This window comes from Dryas octopetala, chromosome 2 (assembly GCF_963921425.1).
Source record: "Dryas octopetala chromosome 2, drDryOcto1.1, whole genome shotgun sequence".
Taxonomy (NCBI): domain Eukaryota; kingdom Viridiplantae; phylum Streptophyta; class Magnoliopsida; order Rosales; family Rosaceae; genus Dryas; species Dryas octopetala.
In genome coordinates this window covers 13,599,098-13,620,105 of record NC_141367.1, presented here as the reverse complement: position 1 = coordinate 13,620,105, position 21,008 = coordinate 13,599,098, and the positions used below count along the sequence as shown (strand labels likewise).

The window sequence follows — 21,008 nt, the reverse complement described above, 5'->3', positions numbered from 1 at the left end:
AAATAAACACAAAATAAGTGCCCTGAAAATTAAAATAGTCGATCTCTCCTACTTATATTTTAGCTAATTCATGATTAAGATACTGTAGCTTGAGGTCAGAATCTTTCATGAAAGAAAACATCTCTCTCTTCTCTTGAGATATGAATAACTGAGTTGCAAACCACCACAACTTGCTACCAGGCTCTGCTCCATGTATAGTTTCAACTACTTGCATCACTTCAGGAATACTACTGCCATGTAAACCTGTATAATACTGGAGCACTTCTGCCTTCAACAACATCAACAAGTCGATCAATTTGCTGAGATAATTTTGCAGCACCTCCCACCTTCCCTCCCCCTACAACAACTCCTTTACCTTTCCTTCCTTTCTTAGCTTGTGTATCATTTGGATTGGTTGATCTCTTTTTCCCCCTTTCTTCAATACTTTTCACAGCTTGATCGTTAGTTTCAATTTTGATGAACTCATCTGATGAATTACCACTATCTTCAACTACAAAAACATCATCCTTGGGAGCTCCTTCACTTTCTATTGGAAGTGCACCAGATGAGGGTGCCCAAGTGTGCTTACTAGTGGCAGTGGTGTTCATGAACATCCTATCTAACTTCTCCATCATCTTAGAATTAATGCCCTCCTTACGAAATTTTGCATACTTCGAATTTACCTACAATTTAGAGATATGTGACCATTATAATGAATTCATATTTCATACTATAGTAAAAAAAACAAATCATTAAAAAGCAATAAGTTTACACACCTGAATTTTGTTTTGCCACCATTCATCAGATGCATCAACAGTATTACTAGTCAAATTCCACCCGAGACCGGTTTTTTTCCCAATTAGTTCTTTCCATAGTTTCCATTCAATTTTGAGTGCATCCCACTTATTTTTCAATTGTGATCTATCATATTGTCTTCTTGTCTCTTTATTAATATTTGCAACCAACCTTTCCCATCAATTTTATTAAAATGAGTACCAGGACGATTTCCTGCATCCACCTCCTTGATACACAGATCACAGAATCTAATTATAGTTTGAGCATTCTATATTGCCGAAGTTCGGGATCCATTTCCCACATTTGCAGTAGTGTTGCTATTATTATCCTTTTTTCCCAGCTGTGTGTGTATATAATATAATATTGATAACTATAAACTGGCTAGTCTGAATACTGGAGCCTGTACTTTTGTGCATGAAGGTTATAAACTGCTGTACCAGGAATAGGCCAAAATCAAACTTGCTACAATTTATGTGGCGTCCAACTTATCACTTAGTTTAACATATATGCTTAATTAATATTCTAGTTCTGGGATAATCATACATATCTAGTTGTCATCGAGGAAAAAATTCAGAATTGAAATATAATTTTTGCAATTTTTCCATTGACATTCTACTTCCTTATATTACAGTAATTAATTTAGTAAGCTTGTCATTACTTCTGTTTTTACCACCAATGATTCTCTCTCTTAGAATTCTCAATGAATTCAATCAAACATCAATCAAATCAAACAATAAACTAACAGAGAAAAAGAAAGTGGAAGATGAGGAATCACCATGTCTACCACCAATGATTAAGATATATAGTATTATCTACAATTCATTTAAATCTGGATTTTACCCCAATAGACAAATCAATACTTATATCTCTACAACTTAAAACATACAACTTCTGACTTTCACAAGCCTCTATGTCCTCCTCTTTGTTTATGGTTTGTATGTCTCTCTCTCTCTCTCTCTCACTCACACACACATACACACACACAAATTTGGGAGATAATTATTAAGTACGGCTGCCCAAAAGGATAAAAACAAGGAAGTTGAAAAGTTGTAGAAAAGCTACTTTGATGTGTTGGACTTGTGCTACTCTTTAGAAGTTCCTATAATTGAGAATATCTGGAAGCGTATGTGGTGTGTGTGGAAAAAACAAAATGCCAAGATTTTTAAATATACGGAAAGCTTCATATCCAAATAGAATAATAGATAATCTGAACTACTGATTTTCAACTTGTGAACCAAACAAAAGACTGCATAAAAAAAACCACTCAAGAAAACAAAAATTAAATCCAAACAAAATACAAAATTGTTAATAGGATTTCCAAATTCAGAATTTAAGGAATGATTAGTGCAGTGGGTTTGTGAGAGGAAATAAGAACAGAGCAAGAGATTTTGAAGAGAACAGAAGATAAAATATAAAACCCTAAAATTAAATAGAAAGAAAGATTAATGAAAAAATATAAGACATACCTGGGTGTAGAATCCCACCAAAAAGAAAGAAGAAGAGCTGAAGGGAGAAGAACTGTGCGCCTTGGACTGAAGAGATCGCGCGAACGTAAGGATATATATATATATATATATATATATATGACTTCACTTGTAAATTGTTTTAATTGATAAGGACATTTTAGGCATTCCAAAAGTTTCATTAAACCAAGGAATCGGTTCCAGCCTGATTATTTTCAATGTGATTTCTAAAAGCGTCCTCTGGGCAGCTTTTTAAAATCTCTGCCAATGGGCTGGAATTTTGAAAAAAAGTTGATTTTCATTTCTTAACCAAACAGGCCTTGGGTCTAAAATTGTCAAAATAAGTGATTTTAAGTCTAAAAAAGCAATACAAAACGGGGATCTAAGAGAGGAAGAAAAATTGGACCGGCCTCGAAATGGGCTTTTTTTTATATATATGTTTTAAGAAAAACTTATGTTGGTATAGTTTGTTACTAAAAAGTAAAAACTAAGCCCAGCCCACCCTGATTAACAAAAAAAAAAAAAAAAAAAATGATAGCAACTAGAGTCACTCTTCTGTCTTGTCTCTCGCTCTGTCTCAGCTCTCACTCAGTCTCAAGACTCTAAACTCTGTCTCAGTTCTCACTCTGTCTAACCACTCACCAGGCATCCAAATCATCGCCTTCAATCTTTATTTTCGGCATGGGCAGGTATTTCTCTTATTTTTTGTTTCTAAGTTTAATTTAGATTTAAATGTTTGGGCTGAATTTAGGGATTAAATTTGAGTATTTAGGTTAGGTTCAGGTTAAATTTAATCCCATTTGAATATAGGGATTAAATTTAGGAATTTTTTATTTTGTTGGATTTTATGCCCAAATTCCCAATGACCTGACCCATACCCATTTCAATATCACCCAAATTCTTAACAAATCACATATATATATATATATATATATTTTTAAACATATAGGTTTTGGTTCTCCATTACCAATTATCAGCTTCTGTACTTGCATTGTATATGTATATGGGGTGGGGGTGCTAACTGACTGGTGAGGGAGGAGGAAAGAGCAAGTCCATTAGTCCAGTTGACTTGTATTGTATATTTACATGCCTTCTTGTTACTTTCTGTAACCTGCTAAGCTACTGTTACTGACCGGGGAGGGGGGGGGGGGGGGGGGGTTGTGGATGAGCTGTCTTTTTCTATTAGAGAATGATAGAGTTATAGGATTTGATGGGTAAGGGTTCCTTGACTTGGATTTTGTTTGTTTGGCATGCCATTGAAACTACTGTTGGATTTTGGATGCTGTTAAGTTGCTTGACAAGGTTTTTATAGTTGCGTTGTTTGTCTAGAGGACTTTGTTTTTATAGTTCTGTTTCTTATGTTTGTTTGCAAGAATCAAATATTAGTACCATGTTTCTTAAATCTTGTTTATATTTCTTATATTTTAGGCTGACTTTAGTAATATAGTACTAGTGCTATTGTTAGTAATAGTTTTTTGAATTTATTGAATATACGACCTTAATTTAAAAAAGCTGTGGATAGATATTTTAAAAGAAGATCAACAACAGAGGTAACTGAGGGAATGCTTCATCTTGCCCTCACGAAGAAAAATTCATGGATCTGCCACTGCCCTCAATTGATGTCTTTAACCAATTTTTATCATGTGCCTAATGAATAACTGTCTGGTTGTGGCATATTATAAGTAAATTTAGAAAAATAATATAATGATGATTTTGTTTCTTTGGCAGTCAGTTAGTTGAGGAAGTTCAATTAGGAAGAATGGGTAAGTTTCTTTTTTATTGTTATTGATCCAATACCTTCCTTGTGCTTGGTGTTTGACTATGATTTGATTGTTTGAGAAAGATGGAGTCAAAACTAATTGATGCAAATTGCACAGAGAAATCAAGGCGAGAAAAACGAAAAGAAGCTCGGTTAGCAAAGAATGTGAGAAATCACGAGTCTTGGCTCCATCGTCAGGTACCATGTACCAACAAAAATATGCTCATTTCTCTTCTATTATCTTTTACAACGATTGTTTTGTTCTTTAGTTTTTAGCTGTGGGTTTTTAAAATTTATTCCCCTTGACAGTCTCAAGGACCTGTATGGGTTTTATGATTTTGTTGATATTATGTGAATTTATTGTGTGCAGAAAGCTCAAAAGCTTCACAAAACTACTGTCAGGAATTTTAAGTCAAAAAATGTACAGAAATTAAAAGATTCTTTTGTTCAGAATGTGAAAGACCAAAGAGTTTTCCAATTAGATGCTAATTCTGAGAGAAATAGGAGTTGGAATCAATCTGCTACAGCAGAGGAAAAGGAAGTTGAGGCTAAATCAGAGTCTCCAGAACATAATGATGCTAATGCATCAAAGGTGAAAGGAGAAAAGGGACCAAAGAGAGCCCCAAAAACAAATTTTGAAAAGTTTCTTGAAATGGATATTAGGGCCGAGGAGGACTTGGAATTAGAAAGAAAACTTGCAAAGAAACTGAAACTGAAGGATGGAAAATTGAAGGGTGAGGATGGTCTTAATATGTTGTTTGAAGGGATCCCATCTGTTATTGATTCATCAGGAAAAAAAGAAGTGACATATACTGAGGCATTACCTACCAAAACATCTGAGAAGAGCTCTTCAAGAAAGAAATGCAAAAAGGAAAAATCATTGGAGGACAGGCTAGAAGGTGAGCTACCTGGTGATTTGACAGTTGAAGTTCCAAAGGTGGTGGTAACAGATGGTGCAGAGATGGAATCTAAAGATTTCCCTTCCACGACATCTTTGAGGAAGAAACGTAAGAAGAGAAAGTTGTTGGAGGAAACAGAAGAAGGCAACAAGGAAGGCATTATTGATATATCTAAGCCAATGGAGTCATGTGGTACAGAGACGGCGTTGGAAAAAGTTCCTGCCAAGACACTTGAAAAATATGTTGCTCCTCATTTGAGATCTCGTGCAAGGAATGAGCCAGAAGAGCATAGTCAGATCCGTAGACGAGTACGAGGTCTTCTAAATAGGCTGTCTGAATCTAACGTGGAATCTGTTACAGGGGACCTATCTGTTATCTTTCGTTCCATTCCTCGTGGCATTGCTTCTCAGATATTCAGTGAGGAGGTTTTAGCATCTTGTGCTGGCGGTCCACGTGGGAATGAACAGTTAAGTTTTAGTTTATTCTGTCCTCATGATCAGGTCACATAAACTAACTAAAGTTTGATACTGGTATCTTAAAGTTTAACTTGCTGCATGGAGATTTTTAGTTCCATCTTTTGGCTAGGGATTGGATTTATTGAGCAGCTTTAGTTTCCATTTTGTAATTGACTTCTTTATGCATTTCTGTTGTGAAGATATGCTGCTGTTTTTGCTGCTTTTGTGGCAGGCATGGCCTGTTCAGTAGGAATTGATTTTGGTGCAACGCTTATGGCTTCACTTGCTAAAACTTTTGAGGTTTGTTAATAACTTGCAACTCTCATGACCAATTATTCCAAAAGCTTTTGATTTAAAGTGATATATCTTTTTTTCTGCTAGGATGAGTACCACAAAGAGGACAATATTTCCTTGAGAAATCTTACTCTTCTGCTCTCTCATTTGTGCATATTTGGAGTTTGCTCAAGGTAGGTAATTTTATTTCTGCTGGACAGTTGTCTTTAGAGAAAATTTATGTAAAAAAGTGAATTTGAAAAAGTTCTCAAGCATTAATGCAGGAAAGTTTATCTCATGTATTTATTGAAGTGAATCTGTATTTGAGGTTAGAATTATTGACATGCTACTTGTAGTTAGTTTTAAGTTCCTTTACAATCACTATTATTTACAGCTAAACATTTATTCTAATTACGTGAGACTAATGCTGGCAATATTTGTTCTTTTGCTCCTAGAATGACATAATGATATGCTTGGTTTGTATCAAAAAATGAAAGAAAAGTCTTTGCAATAATTTTAGTAGCTAAATCTCTTACTTTGTTCTTTCATTAGTATATATGTATGTATATATATATTTTTATTTTGCCAGAGTTCTGTTTCAATGAGTTTGCGCTACAATGTTGCCTGGGATGGAATAAACCTTCTAATTGCTGTACTTCTGGGGATGCTTTTCAGTGAATTGGTATATGACTTTCTGATTGTTTTGAGCAAGCGGTTAACAGAGGTTGACGTCTCTACCATCTTGACAGTTTTACAATGTAAGCCTTTTTGAAGTTCTGCCAAATGCATCTACTTATGTGGCTTTTGCTTCTATGTTGTTACAGTCTTTTTGTTCCTTTGATATGCAAAAAAGACTTTATTTTAATAAAGTCCAATGAGGTACAATATCATTCTACAGCAGCGTTCAAGTAGTCTAACAAAACAAAACAATACAACAAACTATCTCTATTACACAATTATGAAATTAAAAATATGGTAAACTGCATACATTACACCTCTATTTCCTCCCTTCCAACCAAGAACCCTTTCACCAATTGAAACTCCTTAGCCCTCTAAACAAAAAGTTTGATACCTTTAGCTATTAATTTCTTGTCAAAGAGTTGCATACTAAGCCTGCATTCATATATCAAAATATAACTTCATTTTTATGTATTGTTGTATTTTCTGTATTTTTGCTGTCTCTGTTCATGTTTTGGTAGTGATATTGACAGAAGCATGATCCACTGCACTTGCAAATTAATTTGGAAAGTCTTTATAAGACTCACGGAATCACAAATCATTTCTAATGTGAATTGTCATTAACTTAACAGGTTGCGGAATGAAAATAAGGGCTGATGATCCTCTTGCGATGAAGAATTTTATTCTGATTGTTCAGAATAGAGTGAATGAGTTAAAAGCTTCCTGTGGAGATAAGCAAGAAAATATTAACAGCAAAAGAGTAAGCTAACATCTTTTTGTGAGAATTTTTCTAAACCCTTTTCATCAAACTGAGAAATTCTTATCTGATGCTTGCAGATGGAATTCATGCTTGAAACCATATGTGACATCAAGAACAACAAGAAAAGACCTAAAGAGGATACTGCACATCATACAAGGATAAAGAAATGGCTACAAAAGGTCTTTTGTTCATTTACATTTTCTTTATCATAGCTTCTTTATTTTATCTTGGGAGTGCTGTGCAAAAGGGAGTTTGGGTGCTGTTATGTTGCAGGTCAGATTATATTGTATACTTGGGCTGAAGAGGTTTCCATCATAATTAAGTTCCTTGTGGAGGGTGAAAGTTGTCCACCCTTCATGTGGCTTAAGAATGAGCAAGTTTAGACACTAAGTGCCCCATACATTTGTGTTATTCATGTGACATTTTTTGTGCCTTTTGTCTTGTTTTCATTGTCTTTACATTACTTGATAATTTATTTCAGTTACGAGTAGAAGACATTTTACTAAGAGGGCTCAAATGGAGCAAACTTCTTGATTCTAATAAGAAGGGCCAATGGTGGTTATCTGGGGATATGGCTTCAACAACAGACAATGTTGAAGTGGTTGCCAACACAATAGACAAAGAGGTTCTTGAAGCCCAGAAAATGTTGCAGCTCGCAGCTGCACAGAGGATGAACACAGATGCCAGAAAGGCAATCTTTTGTATAGTTATGAGCGGGGAGGACTATATTGATGCATTTGAGAAGCTTCTAAGATTGGATTTGCCTGGAAAGCAGGTGAGTGCTGTCTGGTTCTTTTTTTGGTGGTCAGAGGCTGATTAGGTTATTTATATACTCTTTTTTTTTTTTTTTTTTTTTTTTGTCATCTCCTATTATCTTGCAAAAAGGTTTATTTTTCTGTGTCCTATTTACAGGACAGAGAGATCATGCGAGTTCTTGTGGAGTGCTGTTTGCAGGAAAAAGTGTTTAACAAGTATTACACCACTCTGGCTTCCAAGTTGTGTGAGCATGACAAAAATCACAAGTTCACATTACAGGTATCCCTTTCTCTCCATTTTAGGATGTAGATGGCATATGATTAGGAATGAGGAAGAAGTAAAAGGAAATTTACAGGGATTGACTTGCCAAGTATTCCTTTTTTAGCTATTCTTAAGCAAATCACAATTTTATTTCTTGCATAGTATTCCTATTGTTTACTTTGTGCACCCTTTTTTGGTTTTTCCTTTCAATCCAAATCATAGTTAATGTTAATCATATGTATATATATATATATATATATATATATCAATCCAGTCATCATTCATTAAGAATGACCAATTAGTCCGTTCTCTGTGATCTGTGGTCTTTGTGTGACCTTACCTGGTTGTGGCATTGACCTTTCAAGGGTGATATTGTTTGTCAACTTAAATAAGAAACTGATGTGATATAGGACAGGTTTAGGAAACCAGGCTACAATTCCATATATGGTGGGGCTTTAGAATTTAAAAACTTATATTTTAGGGGCTTGCAGCTGTAGAGCAAGAGTTTTGGGTTTATGGAACCAATTAGGGTTTGAAAAAATTGTTCTGAGGAGCAAAACAGACTGGTTTTCAAAAAACAATATGGTTGCTGGGATTTTCTGGCAGCATTGGAAAGTTAATTTTTATGTATTTTCAATACTACAATCCAGTAATTTGTCATTATCCAAATGGAAGGTGAAGTTCCATATCAACCCGGTACCCACTAGTCCATATAAGCTCAATGTTTTTTTGAGACCATATAAACTCAATTTAGAACTTAGATCAATTTTAATGTGAAAAAACACAATTCAGATTAGATATTAGTCTTCTGTTGTTTGTCACATATTCAACATTTTTTTTTCTTGAACTTTTATCTTCTAATATTTCCTTTATATGCTATTCTTCCGCAGTTTTGCCTTTGGGACCACTTCAAAGATCTGGAGTCCATGCAGCTTACTAGGTCAATGCACCTGGCAAAATTTGTAGCAGAAATGGTAGCCTCTTTCACCCTCTCCCTTGCAGTTCTGAAGACGGTAGATTTGGCTGACATCAAGCAGCTAACTGCAAAAAGGACAATGCATTTCCGGATGCTATTTGAGGCAATCTTTGAGTATCCTGATAGCCTCATATGGAACATATTCACGCGTGTAGCTGTTGCCCCGGAGCTTGAAAGTCTTCGAGATGGGATCAAATTTTTTATCAAGTATATTGTGGAAACCAACAAAGCCCTAAATGAAAAGTTTAAGCTTGCAAAGAAAGCCCTGAGTAATGTTGAAGGAGTTCTCATGTGAGTTCATTAAATATACTCTGGCACAACCAAATTTTGTAGTTTGTATTTTTTTTTTCTTTTTCTGATTAGGCACCAAATTAGGTGATGAAATGGACTTATTTTTGACTTGTTTATTCAAATAAATATATATGATTGAGCAAAGCAAGATAGGAGGGAATTTATCACAATGATGCTCATTTTATTTGTTCATTTATTTTAGTATGGATTAAGTCATTACACCTTACATCAAAATAATCCGAACACAAATGCCAAAATATTTGAAATATTTCATCAAATGGTTTGTTTTAACGAGACGCTCACAAATTTGATTTGTACTTGAAAGATTAACAGTTTTGAGTTTTTTTTTTTAGACTGTGAAATGACTGAATTACTAATAGAGGTGAGAAGATTTAGATTAGAATGGAAAAGATGGCGATTAGGGTTGAAAAGGACGAGACTAGTATTAAAATGATTGAGGAGATGGTCGGGTTAGTCGGTATGTATGTATATCTCCAATGAGGGTGGAATTCATTGCAAAGCTTGGGATCATATGTGTCATTGCAGTTAGCTGATCATTAATTAAATCAAAGAGTAGTCAAAACTGTTAAAACTTTTTAGAAGAAAGATCAAATTATAGGTGCTAATTAAAATATACCATTTTGCAAAATTTCTTCGGTGTTTCCATTAATCTAATCTCAAGGTGGCTTTTAGTTGAAATGAAACAACACCACGACTTGCTATAAGAGGCAATTAGAAATCCTCAAAATGCGGGTCGTAGTCACAATAGATGTTGATTGTCCAAGTTTTTATTCTTTTAATTATTACTCTTGCAAATAGTACTATTTGAGTGTTTTCTACCAACTTGCTGCATGTATAAAAAGATTCAAGTCCGATTCATGTATATCAAAAGTTGATGCTAGCTTTATGGAGATGTGGTTTCTAATATTTGAGTTTCGTGCTTCATGCTCATTTATTCTTACATTATTGCTATTAACTCTTTTTGTTCAATCTATGTCAATAAAGAGATCCATATATATTGTTTATATGGACAAGTCCCTCAAACCCCAAGTATTTTCTAGCCACCATAGTTGGTATTCCTCCACCCTTGATTCTCTGAAATTTGCAAACTCTGCTTCATTTGATAACCTCCATCAATCTTCACCATCCCTTTTATACACTTATGAAAATTCAATTTATGGCTTTAGTGTTACCTTATCTTCAGTTGAACTTCAAATTTTAGAAAAATCTTCAGGATTCATAGAAGCTTATAGGGATGACCCTATCATACTTCATACAACATATACTCCTCAATTCCTCAATCTTAGGGAGGATAAAGGTTTATGGCCTGTTTCAAATTACGGTAACGATGTTATCATTGGAGTGGTAGATAGTGGTATATGGCCAGAAAGTCCGAGTTTCAAAGATTTTGGCATCCCTCGTTATAAACCAAGGAAATGGAATGGATCGTGCGAAGAAGGACAAGAGTTTAATTCCTCTATGTGTAACTTCAAGCTCATAGGAGCCAAGTACTTCAACAAAGGTCTATTAGCAAAAAATGAAAGCATAACAATTACCATGAACTCTGCTCGGGATACAATAGGGCATGGGACACATGTTTCATCTATAGCTGCAGGTAATCACTGAAATAATCATTTATAATTTTATATAGGCTTTATTATATTTTACCCACCTGAACTTTAGAGTCGATCTCACTTCACCATCTAAATAAAAATTGTGTCAGTTTACCATATGAATTAAAAATTTATTGCAATGTACCACCTCTGGCTCATTTTGTCTAAACTTTTGTTGAAAAAAAATGTGTTTTGTTCTTTTCAAATTAGTTTTTATTATGCTAACAATAGGAACTTAAAAAAGATTAAAACACCCTTATTTTTAACAAAAGTTTAGACAAAATGAGCCAGAGATGGTACATTGCAACAAATTTTTAATTCAGATGATAAATTGTTACAATTTTCTTTTTTAGGTGGTAAAGTAAGATCGACCCCAAAGTGCATGTGGGTAAAATGTAAAAAAATCTTTTATGTATGTATATATATATATATATATATATATATATACAACATGAAGCTCCTGTTAGTGTTAATAGAAGCCAAAAATTAGGAAAAAAAAAAATCATGTCAGTCACAAGAGAACAATAAGAAGAAATATATCCTATTTACATAACCAAAATCACTCGATCTCCTAGGGATCTAATTGCTCACTTCTATACTTCTATTGTTTTAAGTTTTAACACATTTACAGGTTAACTATATATCTTTCTCTTCCTTTCTAACTCTCTCTCCCTCTTCGTCTATGTTGTGTGCATATAAATAGCTTTTGTTGTTATCTCTGCTTATAGATTCCCTTGTAGGATTGATTCATATATTATTGATTTTAATGTTTGTACTTTATTTTGAAAGGGTTCTATAAAATTTCACTAGTGATTTTTTCTTTCTACTTTGATTTCTCTGTTTCTATATCATGTTGCATTATGTAATGTAATAGATGATTATAATTTCATTTCCGTTCCAATTTTTTCAATGGCATGTTTTGCTCCCCCAAATATCACATGTTTATTATTAATAAAGCCCTCAGATTTTAATAAGTGATTTTATGCAGGGATATGCTATTTTCCTCAACCTTTTTTTCTTTTTTCTTTTCAAACTATTATATTTCAACCAAGAACTAAAAAAAAAAAAAAAAAGAGATAAACTTTTTCAAATGAATTGATATGACGTAAGTCTAAAAACAAATTAAGTTTGGAAACATAGTCGAGACAATAAGCATTTTCCTTTTAGGAATATGCACAAATGAATATAATATATTTTATTTTTCCTGGAGTATTCGTATTGGATTACGTACGTTTACAACTTAAAATAATTGTTGTATTGATTTGAGTCTATTCATTTTTTTTTTAATGAAAGGGATTTAATGAAAAGGCTATTAATTAATCATTAATATAGAAATTTTGTATTTATTAGTTCAAATTCTTGAAAAATGCTTTTGATCATATTTTATTACTAGTTCAAATTTAATTAAAATCTTGGATCTGCCATTGCAATTTGCAGGTAATTACGTGAATGAGGTTTCCTTTTTTGGTTATGCTAAAGGATTAAGCAAAGGTATTTCTCCAAGTGCAAGACTGGCTATTTATAAGGTGGTATGGGATGAAGGATCTCGAACCTCAGATGCTTTGGCTGGCATAGATAGTGCCATTGCTGACGGAGTTGATGTGTTATGCCTTGCCTTTGGTCCTGTAAATGATACATTTTTTGGTAATCCTATAGCAAGAGGTTCATTTTCTGCCATGGTGAAAGGTATAACAGTTTGTTGTTCTGCAGGGAATAAAGGACCTGACCTTGGCACCATAGTAAATGGATATCCATGGGTCATAACTGTTACTGAAGGTAGTATTAGTCGATGGTTTTCAGGATCATTGTCTCTTGAGAATGGGCTAACATATAGAGGCTGGTCTACCTATCCTGGTAATTATACCTTGTTACAAAATATGTCATTAATCTACAAGTATCCACTGATGAACTGTGATTCACCTGAATTGTTATCGAATGCTCCTCATGATGGTATCATTGTTTGTGATATTGGAGATATCATGAAACAAATATCTAGTATAACCAAGTCAAGTGTTGTAGGAGCCATATTGATATCGAATTCTCGTGTCGAAAGAATTCTTTGCCCTTGTGTTATCATTAACACAAGGGATGGATACTCATTGATACAACATATAAAAGACAGTACCAATACTGCTAGGGCAACACTGACATTTCATGGAACTATAATCGACTCACATCGTGCACCTATGGCTTCAAGGTATGCTTCAAGGGGTCCTTCATATGGTTTTGCAGGTGCTGTGAAGCCAGATATAATGGCACCTGGGTCATTAGTTTTGGGAGCTTGGAATTCAAATAAATCAATAGGTCAAATCAACTCAAATGTGTCCTTATATAGTGACTACAATATAGCTTCTGGAACATCTGCTGCTTGTGCCCATGTTGCTGGTGTGACTGCTCTTTTAAAAGCTGCACACCCAGATTGGAGTCCTGCTGCTATAAGGTCTGCTATTATGACCACTGCAAACCCATTTGATAACACTTTTAGGCAGATTCTTGATGATAAAACATACACACCAGCCAACCCTTTGGCCATGGGATCGGGACTCATTGTTCCAAATAAAGCGCTTGATCCTGGTTTGATTTATGATGCAACTCCCCAAGACTTTGTCAATCTTTTATGCTCATATCTCAATCAAAACCAAATGTTGTGCAAATCGATCTAAGAATCTTAACTACCCATCGTTTCTTGCATTATATACGAATACCAAACCACTAGAAAGTCATTTTCAAAGGACTGTGACAAATGTTGGAGCGCCTTCCACGACTTACAGGGTAAGAGTAAAAACAGCAAAGAGTTTAACAGTTGTAGTCTCTCCAGAGGTTTTAGTGTTCAGAAAGAAATATGAGAAATTGTCCTACAATGTTACTTTACAATACAAAGGAGGTGAACAGAAGAGAGTTGCATTGGGAGAACTTGTTTGGGTTGAAGACAATAAAGAACACAGAGTTAGGACTCCGATTGTGGTGTCACCTTCTACTTTTTATTGAGGTGCTAATTTTTAATTTATTATTATTTTCAAAGCTGTTCTTTTAAGTTGTTTCAATGTTAGTGCAATTTTTCTTTTCTTTTTATAAGCACATTTAACCCTCTCATTTTTTTTTTCTTAATTCTATATAAAATCACTTTATTGCCTCTCAAGTCTCAACAAAATTTTGTATTCCTCCTTAAAAGTTAATGAAAATCAAATTAAAAACTCCTAAAGGACTTTGGGTTCTCCGGCCCAATACGGGGCCCATTCAATATGAAGGGGCTGATACCAAGAAGGTCGATCCCCATGGCCCATATCCTCTCAAAAGTCCAATATGAACATGAATTCAAATTCTTATTCCAAAAAAAAAACTTGAATTTGCGTAAAAGTACATGCCAAGTGCCAACAAGTAATAACTCCGGAGGATTCTAATCAAGAAAGATACAGTCCATTTTATGGAATTTCAGACCAGCAAGCCTACAATTCCTTGACTTACAGGGACACTCCTAAATCTATAAAATGCACTAGTCTTGGTCAAGCGAATGTATGTAATCCTCAGCTCTAAGTTTACTATTTGGAATTTATTCAAATACAGTACTTTACTTTCTTGACCATCGGAGACAGGATTGTCCTTGAGTTTTAGGGAGTCTTGTGCAAAAACTTAAAAAGGGACTCTTTTTAATACCCACGCAAAGAAATATTAAAATAACACTTTATTAAAATAACGAAAATAGTAGAATCTATCAACTTCATATACAAGTCAAACTCAAAAAGCAATTTGAATAAAATTTTAGGGTTATTTTTTTAAAGTCAAGTTTGGAATTAGGCTGATAACTCAGCTTACTTGATACAAGAAATTCTAGTCCGATCCACTTTAATGAGAAGCACGCGACACAGAAGTCACTGAGAGCTTGACACTGTTCACCGAGCGTTCGACAATTTGTACTGTCAGACAGTGACAATGATTGTCACTGTTCGACAGTAGCAATTTGAATTGCAAACGGTGGCAATCATTGCCACTAAACTCACCGAGCGCTCGGCAGGGTACTGAGCCATGCCGAACGCTCGATGCAAAAAACGTGAAAAAAACATAACGTGAGATTTATTTGTACATAGTAGACCTATTTATCATTGCAACTCTTTAAGTGAGTTTGTTTATTATTAAGAGCTGTAAAATGGACTTTAGAGTAATAACTTTATATTTTAAAAACAAACTTTTTTTTTTTTTGGTTTTCATTAAAGACTTTTAACCATTTTATGAATTCTAAAATCTAACACTCGATTAGTATGAATGTGAGGTGTGTTGTCCCACATTAAAAAATTATAATATTGTGAAAGTGTGTATAAGATACGGGCATGGATGCTAAGATTCTGACATAGTATAAAAGCAGGTTCACTCACGTGTGTTAGGTCGAGTGACTACATGTGTTTCACATCACCCAATATAAGTTATCCACATGTTTGACTTAAGTGACCCCACATGTGCAAAGGTCGTGTAAGTATGTGGTGTGTGTTGTCCTATATTGAAAAATTATAGCCTTGTGTAAGTGCTTATAAGGGTCTTGAAGTAGACTACCATTATATCCAAGAAAAAGTGGTTCAGCTTGATGTGCGTGGTATTTGTTCTCATGATCAATTAGCTGATATATTTACTACGGGTCTCTTTTTGAATATATATATATATATATATATACAAGAATGCTCTAAAACTGACTAGTTAGTAAGTTAATACAAAACTAACCACCATGTTGGGCCTACCGCACAATGTAATCTCAAAATCTGAAACGTCTATTTTTTAGACCCTACTTCAAAGATCATCCTTATAAAAAATTTTCAAATTCGGAAATCATTTAGTCATTTGATTATAACAACAACTATTTATGTGCTTTTATCGAAAACACTAATCGTCTATTTATTTGATCTCAATTAGATGACTAAATGATTTCCGATTTAGTTGATTTTTTGTAATGATGATCTTTGAAGTATGACCTAAATAATTGACGGTTTAGATTATGAGATTAGTTATGTGGTGGTCCCCAAAGCATGGTTAGCTTCGTATTAATTTCCTAACTAGTTAGTTTTAGAGCACTCATATATATATATATATATGTTTTCCTTTATTTTAGTTGATCCTCTAGTTCGTGCCTTGTCGTTCAGCTTGTGAGGGTGTGATAGACAAGTAAATTCCAATTAATAAGGATTTCTCTACCTTGTTGGACAAGGATTCATTTCTAATAAGCCTAGCTAGTTGATTATTTCTTGTAGTGTATTATTTTAGGATTCCTTAAACATTAATTTTAGGATTTATTTTCCTTGTATGATTATGCCTTCAATGGGGTTCGAGCATTTCTCGATGGGTGCTTGAGTACTACTCGAGTGTTAAATTCCTAAACTTTAAGAAGTCGTTAAATAAAATAAATTATAGCTAGTTTTTCAAATTTCCCATCATAACAAAAATCCACAAAAAACTAAATCTCATACAATGAAATTACCATTGCCATAAAAAAACAGTCCGTAATTTTAAATGCCCTATCATCCCAAAACCTCATGTCACCCCATGACTCTCCTAAGAACCCCTATCAACCACCTAATTATATTTCAGGCATAAAATACACCCAAAATTACAAACTATGCCACTAATTTGTAGTGCTAGACTTAAGAAATTTTAAACAAACTGAAATTATAACTAAAATAATGAAGGGTAAAATGGGAATAAAATGTACTAAACCTAGCAAGTCAAACATAATGTGGCTGTACCAGTTTAGGACAAATTTAATTATCCATACTAATTGATTAGGAACTGTAGAATAAAACTTGCATGTCCCCGTGATAGGAGATGTGGCATCCCTCCTAAGAGAGAGACAGAGACAGAAATGAGAGAAAGAGAAAGAGGTGAGAGGGAGAGGGAGAGGGAGAGGGGAAGAGAGACAGAGACAAAGATGAAAGGAAGGCCGGGATGCCACCTCTCCTATTCCCGTGAAGGCAAGTCCTTCTTAGAACTGTAATATGGACTTATGAATCATTACATGTATGTTATTTGTTATAGAATTGAACTGGCCGGATCTAGAGTTGGCCTATATATAAAACAAATAAAGTTTTGCTAATAAATTGAAATCTAATGTTAATAGGAGTGCTCAAATACTAATTAATTATTAAGTTAATATATAAGAAATTAATCACATTTTGAAATGCACCACATGATGGAATCCCTACTTTTTAGCTCTCACTTAAAATATTATTTTCGCAAAAAATTGAACTAAACCCATAATCATTTCGTCATTTGATTATCATTATAATCATTTGAATGCACTAAAAGAAAAACAAGCAAAGGCAACCAATTTTTTTTGGTAGGCATAGAGGCAACTGCCACTTTTGTTAGTTTGTAATGTCCCTTGCCACACTGCAGTCACCATATATCATGTTGGAGGTTGGTGTTGGGGTGGCAAGGGAGCTAAGGCCACCCACATGTAAGCATGGTGGAAGCTTCTGCCAAAACCTGCAGTGTCAGTCTGACAGGTCCGGTCCTCACCAATGCTGCAGTTAGTGGGTTTCACTTGTTCACCATCTCTATTGGGGTTGCTAAATTGGTGGAGGATTGATATTATTAATTAATGTCATGCCATGGTTTTTTCCTTTCACCATTAGATGTAAGGTTGCTGTATTGGTGTTAGAATTGATATCATTAAACAATGTCTCCATGAATATATGTTGGTGACTAATTAATTAGAATTCAAAATACATTTTCCCACCAAACATATCCTGCAGTGGGATTAAAAAAAGTGAAGGATGAAAAGGAAGAGAGAAGAAAAGTGCAAATGAAGAAGGAGGTTTCGCACTTTCAAGCTACTGGAGGTTCGGTCTTCTCTCACGAGGTCCGGTCCTCAATCTTCTTCTCAGCTTCTAGAGGTCCGGTCCTCTCTCATGAGGTTTGGTCCTCAAGTCTTCTTTTTGATCTTCTTGTCCTACATCGCAACCAAGCAAAACCACAAAGTATAAACTCACAAGAAAAAGGAACATAAGTTGAAAATGAATTTTGTTTGGTCAAAGTTGAACATAAGCAAAACCATATTTTGGAGTTATAAACATGCCATCATCGAAATTATAATTAATAGAAGTGAAAACATACTTTTCACTACAACAAACTCAAATACGCTTGCAAAATGAAAAATATAATGAACTTGGATAGCACTGAAAAAATGCCTCATGCCTACTGAAAGGCAATAGAGAAACTATTATGCCATTCATGTTGAAAAAGAAAAAGAAAGACTAGTTAAGGGGAACTCATGCTAGTATTCAAGTCACATATGAGGTTCAGACATATACTTTCCCCATATGCATGTTTGAACCCCATCTGTGACTCATTCCTCTGTTCACCTGTGAACTTGAAGGCAATACTATTTAATGGGCTAGAGTAACCCATTTGTACAAATGGGCTAAACTTCTTTATAAATACATGTATTAGGCTTTTCACCACAAAATGAAATGCAAGAAAAATGCAGAGTAAATAAAAGTATAGAGGCATTAGCATACCATGGTTTTGTTTTAGTTTTCTCTATTATCCCTCCATCATTCAGAAACAAAATGCCCACATATATCAGATGTAGCATCACCAATGCAACTTTTAAACCCAAGGCTCAAAAATCAACCTAGCTACCGGACCCAATCTACAAATTACATAATGATAGTATCGATTTTTGTCTACAAATTCCAGATTAGTAACTATTTATTTTCACTAATATAGGTTGATTTTTGTTTCCCTCAATACATGAGATAAAATAACATAGAAGGAAAAGATCATTACCTGACATGAGCATAAAACACCACCAGCAATAATTGAGCAATCATTCCAACCCAGCAGACCTAGTAGCTTTGTACATTAACTTCCTCATACGATTTTCCTGTGAAAATTTTCAGAAAGAAAGAGTTGCCAATTAAATTATGTGCCTCAACAAAACCCCATCAAGTTTTACATACAATTCTCCATATGAAAATCTAACATATACATATATATAAATCAACACAAACGTACCAATTAAATCCCAGGTAAAAGAAAGAAAGCTAGAGAGAAAAAAATTACCCAATTAAAATTTAAATCCCAGGCAAAATTCAAATACATAACAAAGCTCAGTTAACCATTTTAAATTGAGAAAAAAAAAAACTAATAACCATATGAAAGAACAAAGAGAAACCATACCTACAATTAGCAGCTTTGTAAAGGATTTCCAATGAGATTGGGATAATAATATGGAGACCCATATGAAACTGAAGATGTAGACCAGCATATTATTCCTCAGAAATAAAAAAGGTGAGCGAAGTCTTTCCCTGAGACCTTGCATACCCAGCCACTGCAATAATTCAACACCTAAAACCAATTAGATATGAAACCCCCAAAACCAATAATCATCAGAACTTGAAAATCAACCTGAAATCGAGCTCCAACAGCACCCAATCGAACCCAAACTGCACCCAAGTCGAACCCTAACCACAATTTGCAAAAGAAGAGGAAAAATAATGAAAAGAAGAAAAAGAGGAAAGAAGAGGCAGAGAAGGAGTAGAATCAGAAGAGGCGTGGAAAAGAAGAAAAAAAAAATTACCTGCTGTGCAGCCTGTGCTCTCGGCAGCGCGCGAAGGAAGAAGAAGAAGAAGATCAAAATGGGGAGAAGAAGACAAAAGGAAAAACAGAAATGGGTGCAAGAGAGGGCTGAGGGAGCGGCAGAGGCAGTATCGCAGGAGGGAAAGCTATTTGAGAATGAGATTATAGATCTGGGTTTTGAGCCGATCGGCACTTTCAGGCGTGACCATTGACACCCACCGATGCTGGATCCCGTTTGGGTTGGGGGTGGGAAGAAAGAGATGCTGCCACAAGGGAACCCCAGTATCTTGGTTTAGCAAGTAGGAGCAACCAGACAAAATATTGAACGCCCTTTTTAACTCCCTTTTTTAGTCCCTAAATGAATGGACCCCCTTTTATTACTTTAAATTAATGGGCTGCCACTGTGTTATCAACTAATCAGAAGAAAAGGTTGGATATGAATTCACTGTTCATATATGACATATTAATGTGGCCACTAATGTTAATTATTGGTGAACACCTTCCTTAGCAATTGGCACGCCCCCAACTTTAGTTGCCTTCATTGGAGGCCTTTGGCCAAAATTGTGGTAGTGATGTTTTATCGAAAACATTGTGTTCATTTATTGATTTGATCACAATTAAATGATTAAATGATTATTGATTTGGCTATTTTTTGCAAATATGATATTTGAAGTGAAATCTAAACAATGGATAATTTGGATTATAAAATTTTGTTGTGTGGTGAGCCAAAAAGAATAATTAGTTTTTTATTAACTTATTTAGTGGTTTTTTTTGGTCGAAACTTATTTAGTATTTGAGCGGTCTATCAATTTTAATTTCGATTTATTCAGATAAATTCTAGCATTAATGATTCATACACAAAAAATGTACGTCTTCGTCGGTTCAGAAGAAGAAGAAGAAGAAAAAAAAAAGTCATTCTAGCTAGAAACTAAAAAGATGTGCGTGCATATATGCTAAGTTGCTAACAGATATCAGAGAAGCTTTTTGTGTGTGAGAGAGAATTAAATTTAAAGCTAGAGGGTTTCATTTACTACCAAGAGGATATGATAAACAACAAGTAACATAAAAAGTGAAGTGAGGTAGTGCACAGTCTTATCTAAAACTAGAAAAGTAGCTTTCCACTATATAATGTTGGCTTAAAGTTAGTACATGAATATATTAATCAAGGCAAATATGCCATTCAAATCACTGGACTCACTGGACCAAAAGGCAAACATGGGATCTAGTTGGTACGCTTCTGCTTGCCACCAAGCTCTCTCTTGGGGCCCTTCTTTCTTTATGTCAATATATTTCTATGCTTCCACACCATTAAGTACTCTTACTCTTCCCTCCTTAATTCAATTTTGTTAATGTGTTAATTAACCAAAAAATTCATCAAATGTGCTTAGGGTTAAATCGAATTATGACGTACCCTTTCATTAATTTTGATCTCTAAACTTTTCAATTTGATTTGAGTATTTAATAAGAAAGAGAAACATTCTTTTAAAA

The 21,008-nt window shown here is 34.5% G+C and overlaps 1 protein-coding gene and 2 pseudogenes across 2 annotated transcripts; 2 read left to right on the top strand and 1 right to left on the bottom strand.

The window, feature by feature from the left end:
* Positions 1 to 52: 52 nt before the first annotated feature.
* LOC147293254 (L10-interacting MYB domain-containing protein-like) lies at positions 53 to 1,552 on the bottom strand (annotated as a pseudogene).
* A 1,247-nt stretch (positions 1,553 to 2,799) lies between these two features.
* LOC147293253 (MIF4G domain-containing protein / MA3 domain-containing protein) lies at positions 2,800 to 9,509 on the top strand. 2 transcript variants are annotated; one of them, XM_086232344.1, is made up of 12 exons: positions 2,800 to 2,926; positions 3,966 to 4,000; positions 4,115 to 4,194; positions 4,367 to 5,361; positions 5,551 to 5,650; positions 5,732 to 5,817; positions 6,299 to 6,381; positions 6,934 to 7,061; positions 7,139 to 7,240; positions 7,543 to 7,836; positions 7,974 to 8,096; positions 8,969 to 9,509. In XM_086232344.1, exons 1-12 carry the CDS (start codon positions 2,919 to 2,921, stop codon positions 9,347 to 9,349), a joined length of 2,415 nt encoding a protein of 804 aa, XP_086088470.1. In that variant the 5' UTR covers positions 2,800 to 2,918; the 3' UTR covers positions 9,350 to 9,509. The 2 variants fall into 2 exon arrangements, with proteins under 2 accessions (XP_086088470.1, XP_086088471.1); XM_086232345.1 differs by having other exon boundaries at positions 2,849 to 2,926; positions 3,970 to 4,000.
* A 247-nt stretch (positions 9,510 to 9,756) lies between these two features.
* LOC147293252 (subtilisin-like protease SBT3 pseudogene) lies at positions 9,757 to 13,621 on the top strand (annotated as a pseudogene).
* Positions 13,622 to 21,008: the final 7,387 nt, after the last annotated feature.

What these genes read in the sequence shown, in the direction of transcription:
- LOC147293253 (XM_086232344.1), top strand. An exon ending in AGTCTTGGCTCCATCGTCAG is followed by an intron (nt 4,195 to 4,366) that starts GTACCATGTACC and finishes TATTGTGTGCAG; the next exon opens with AAAGCTCAAAAGCTTCACAA. An exon ending in TGGATTTGCCTGGAAAGCAG is followed by an intron (nt 7,837 to 7,973) that starts GTGAGTGCTGTC and finishes TCCTATTTACAG; the next exon opens with GACAGAGAGATCATGCGAGT.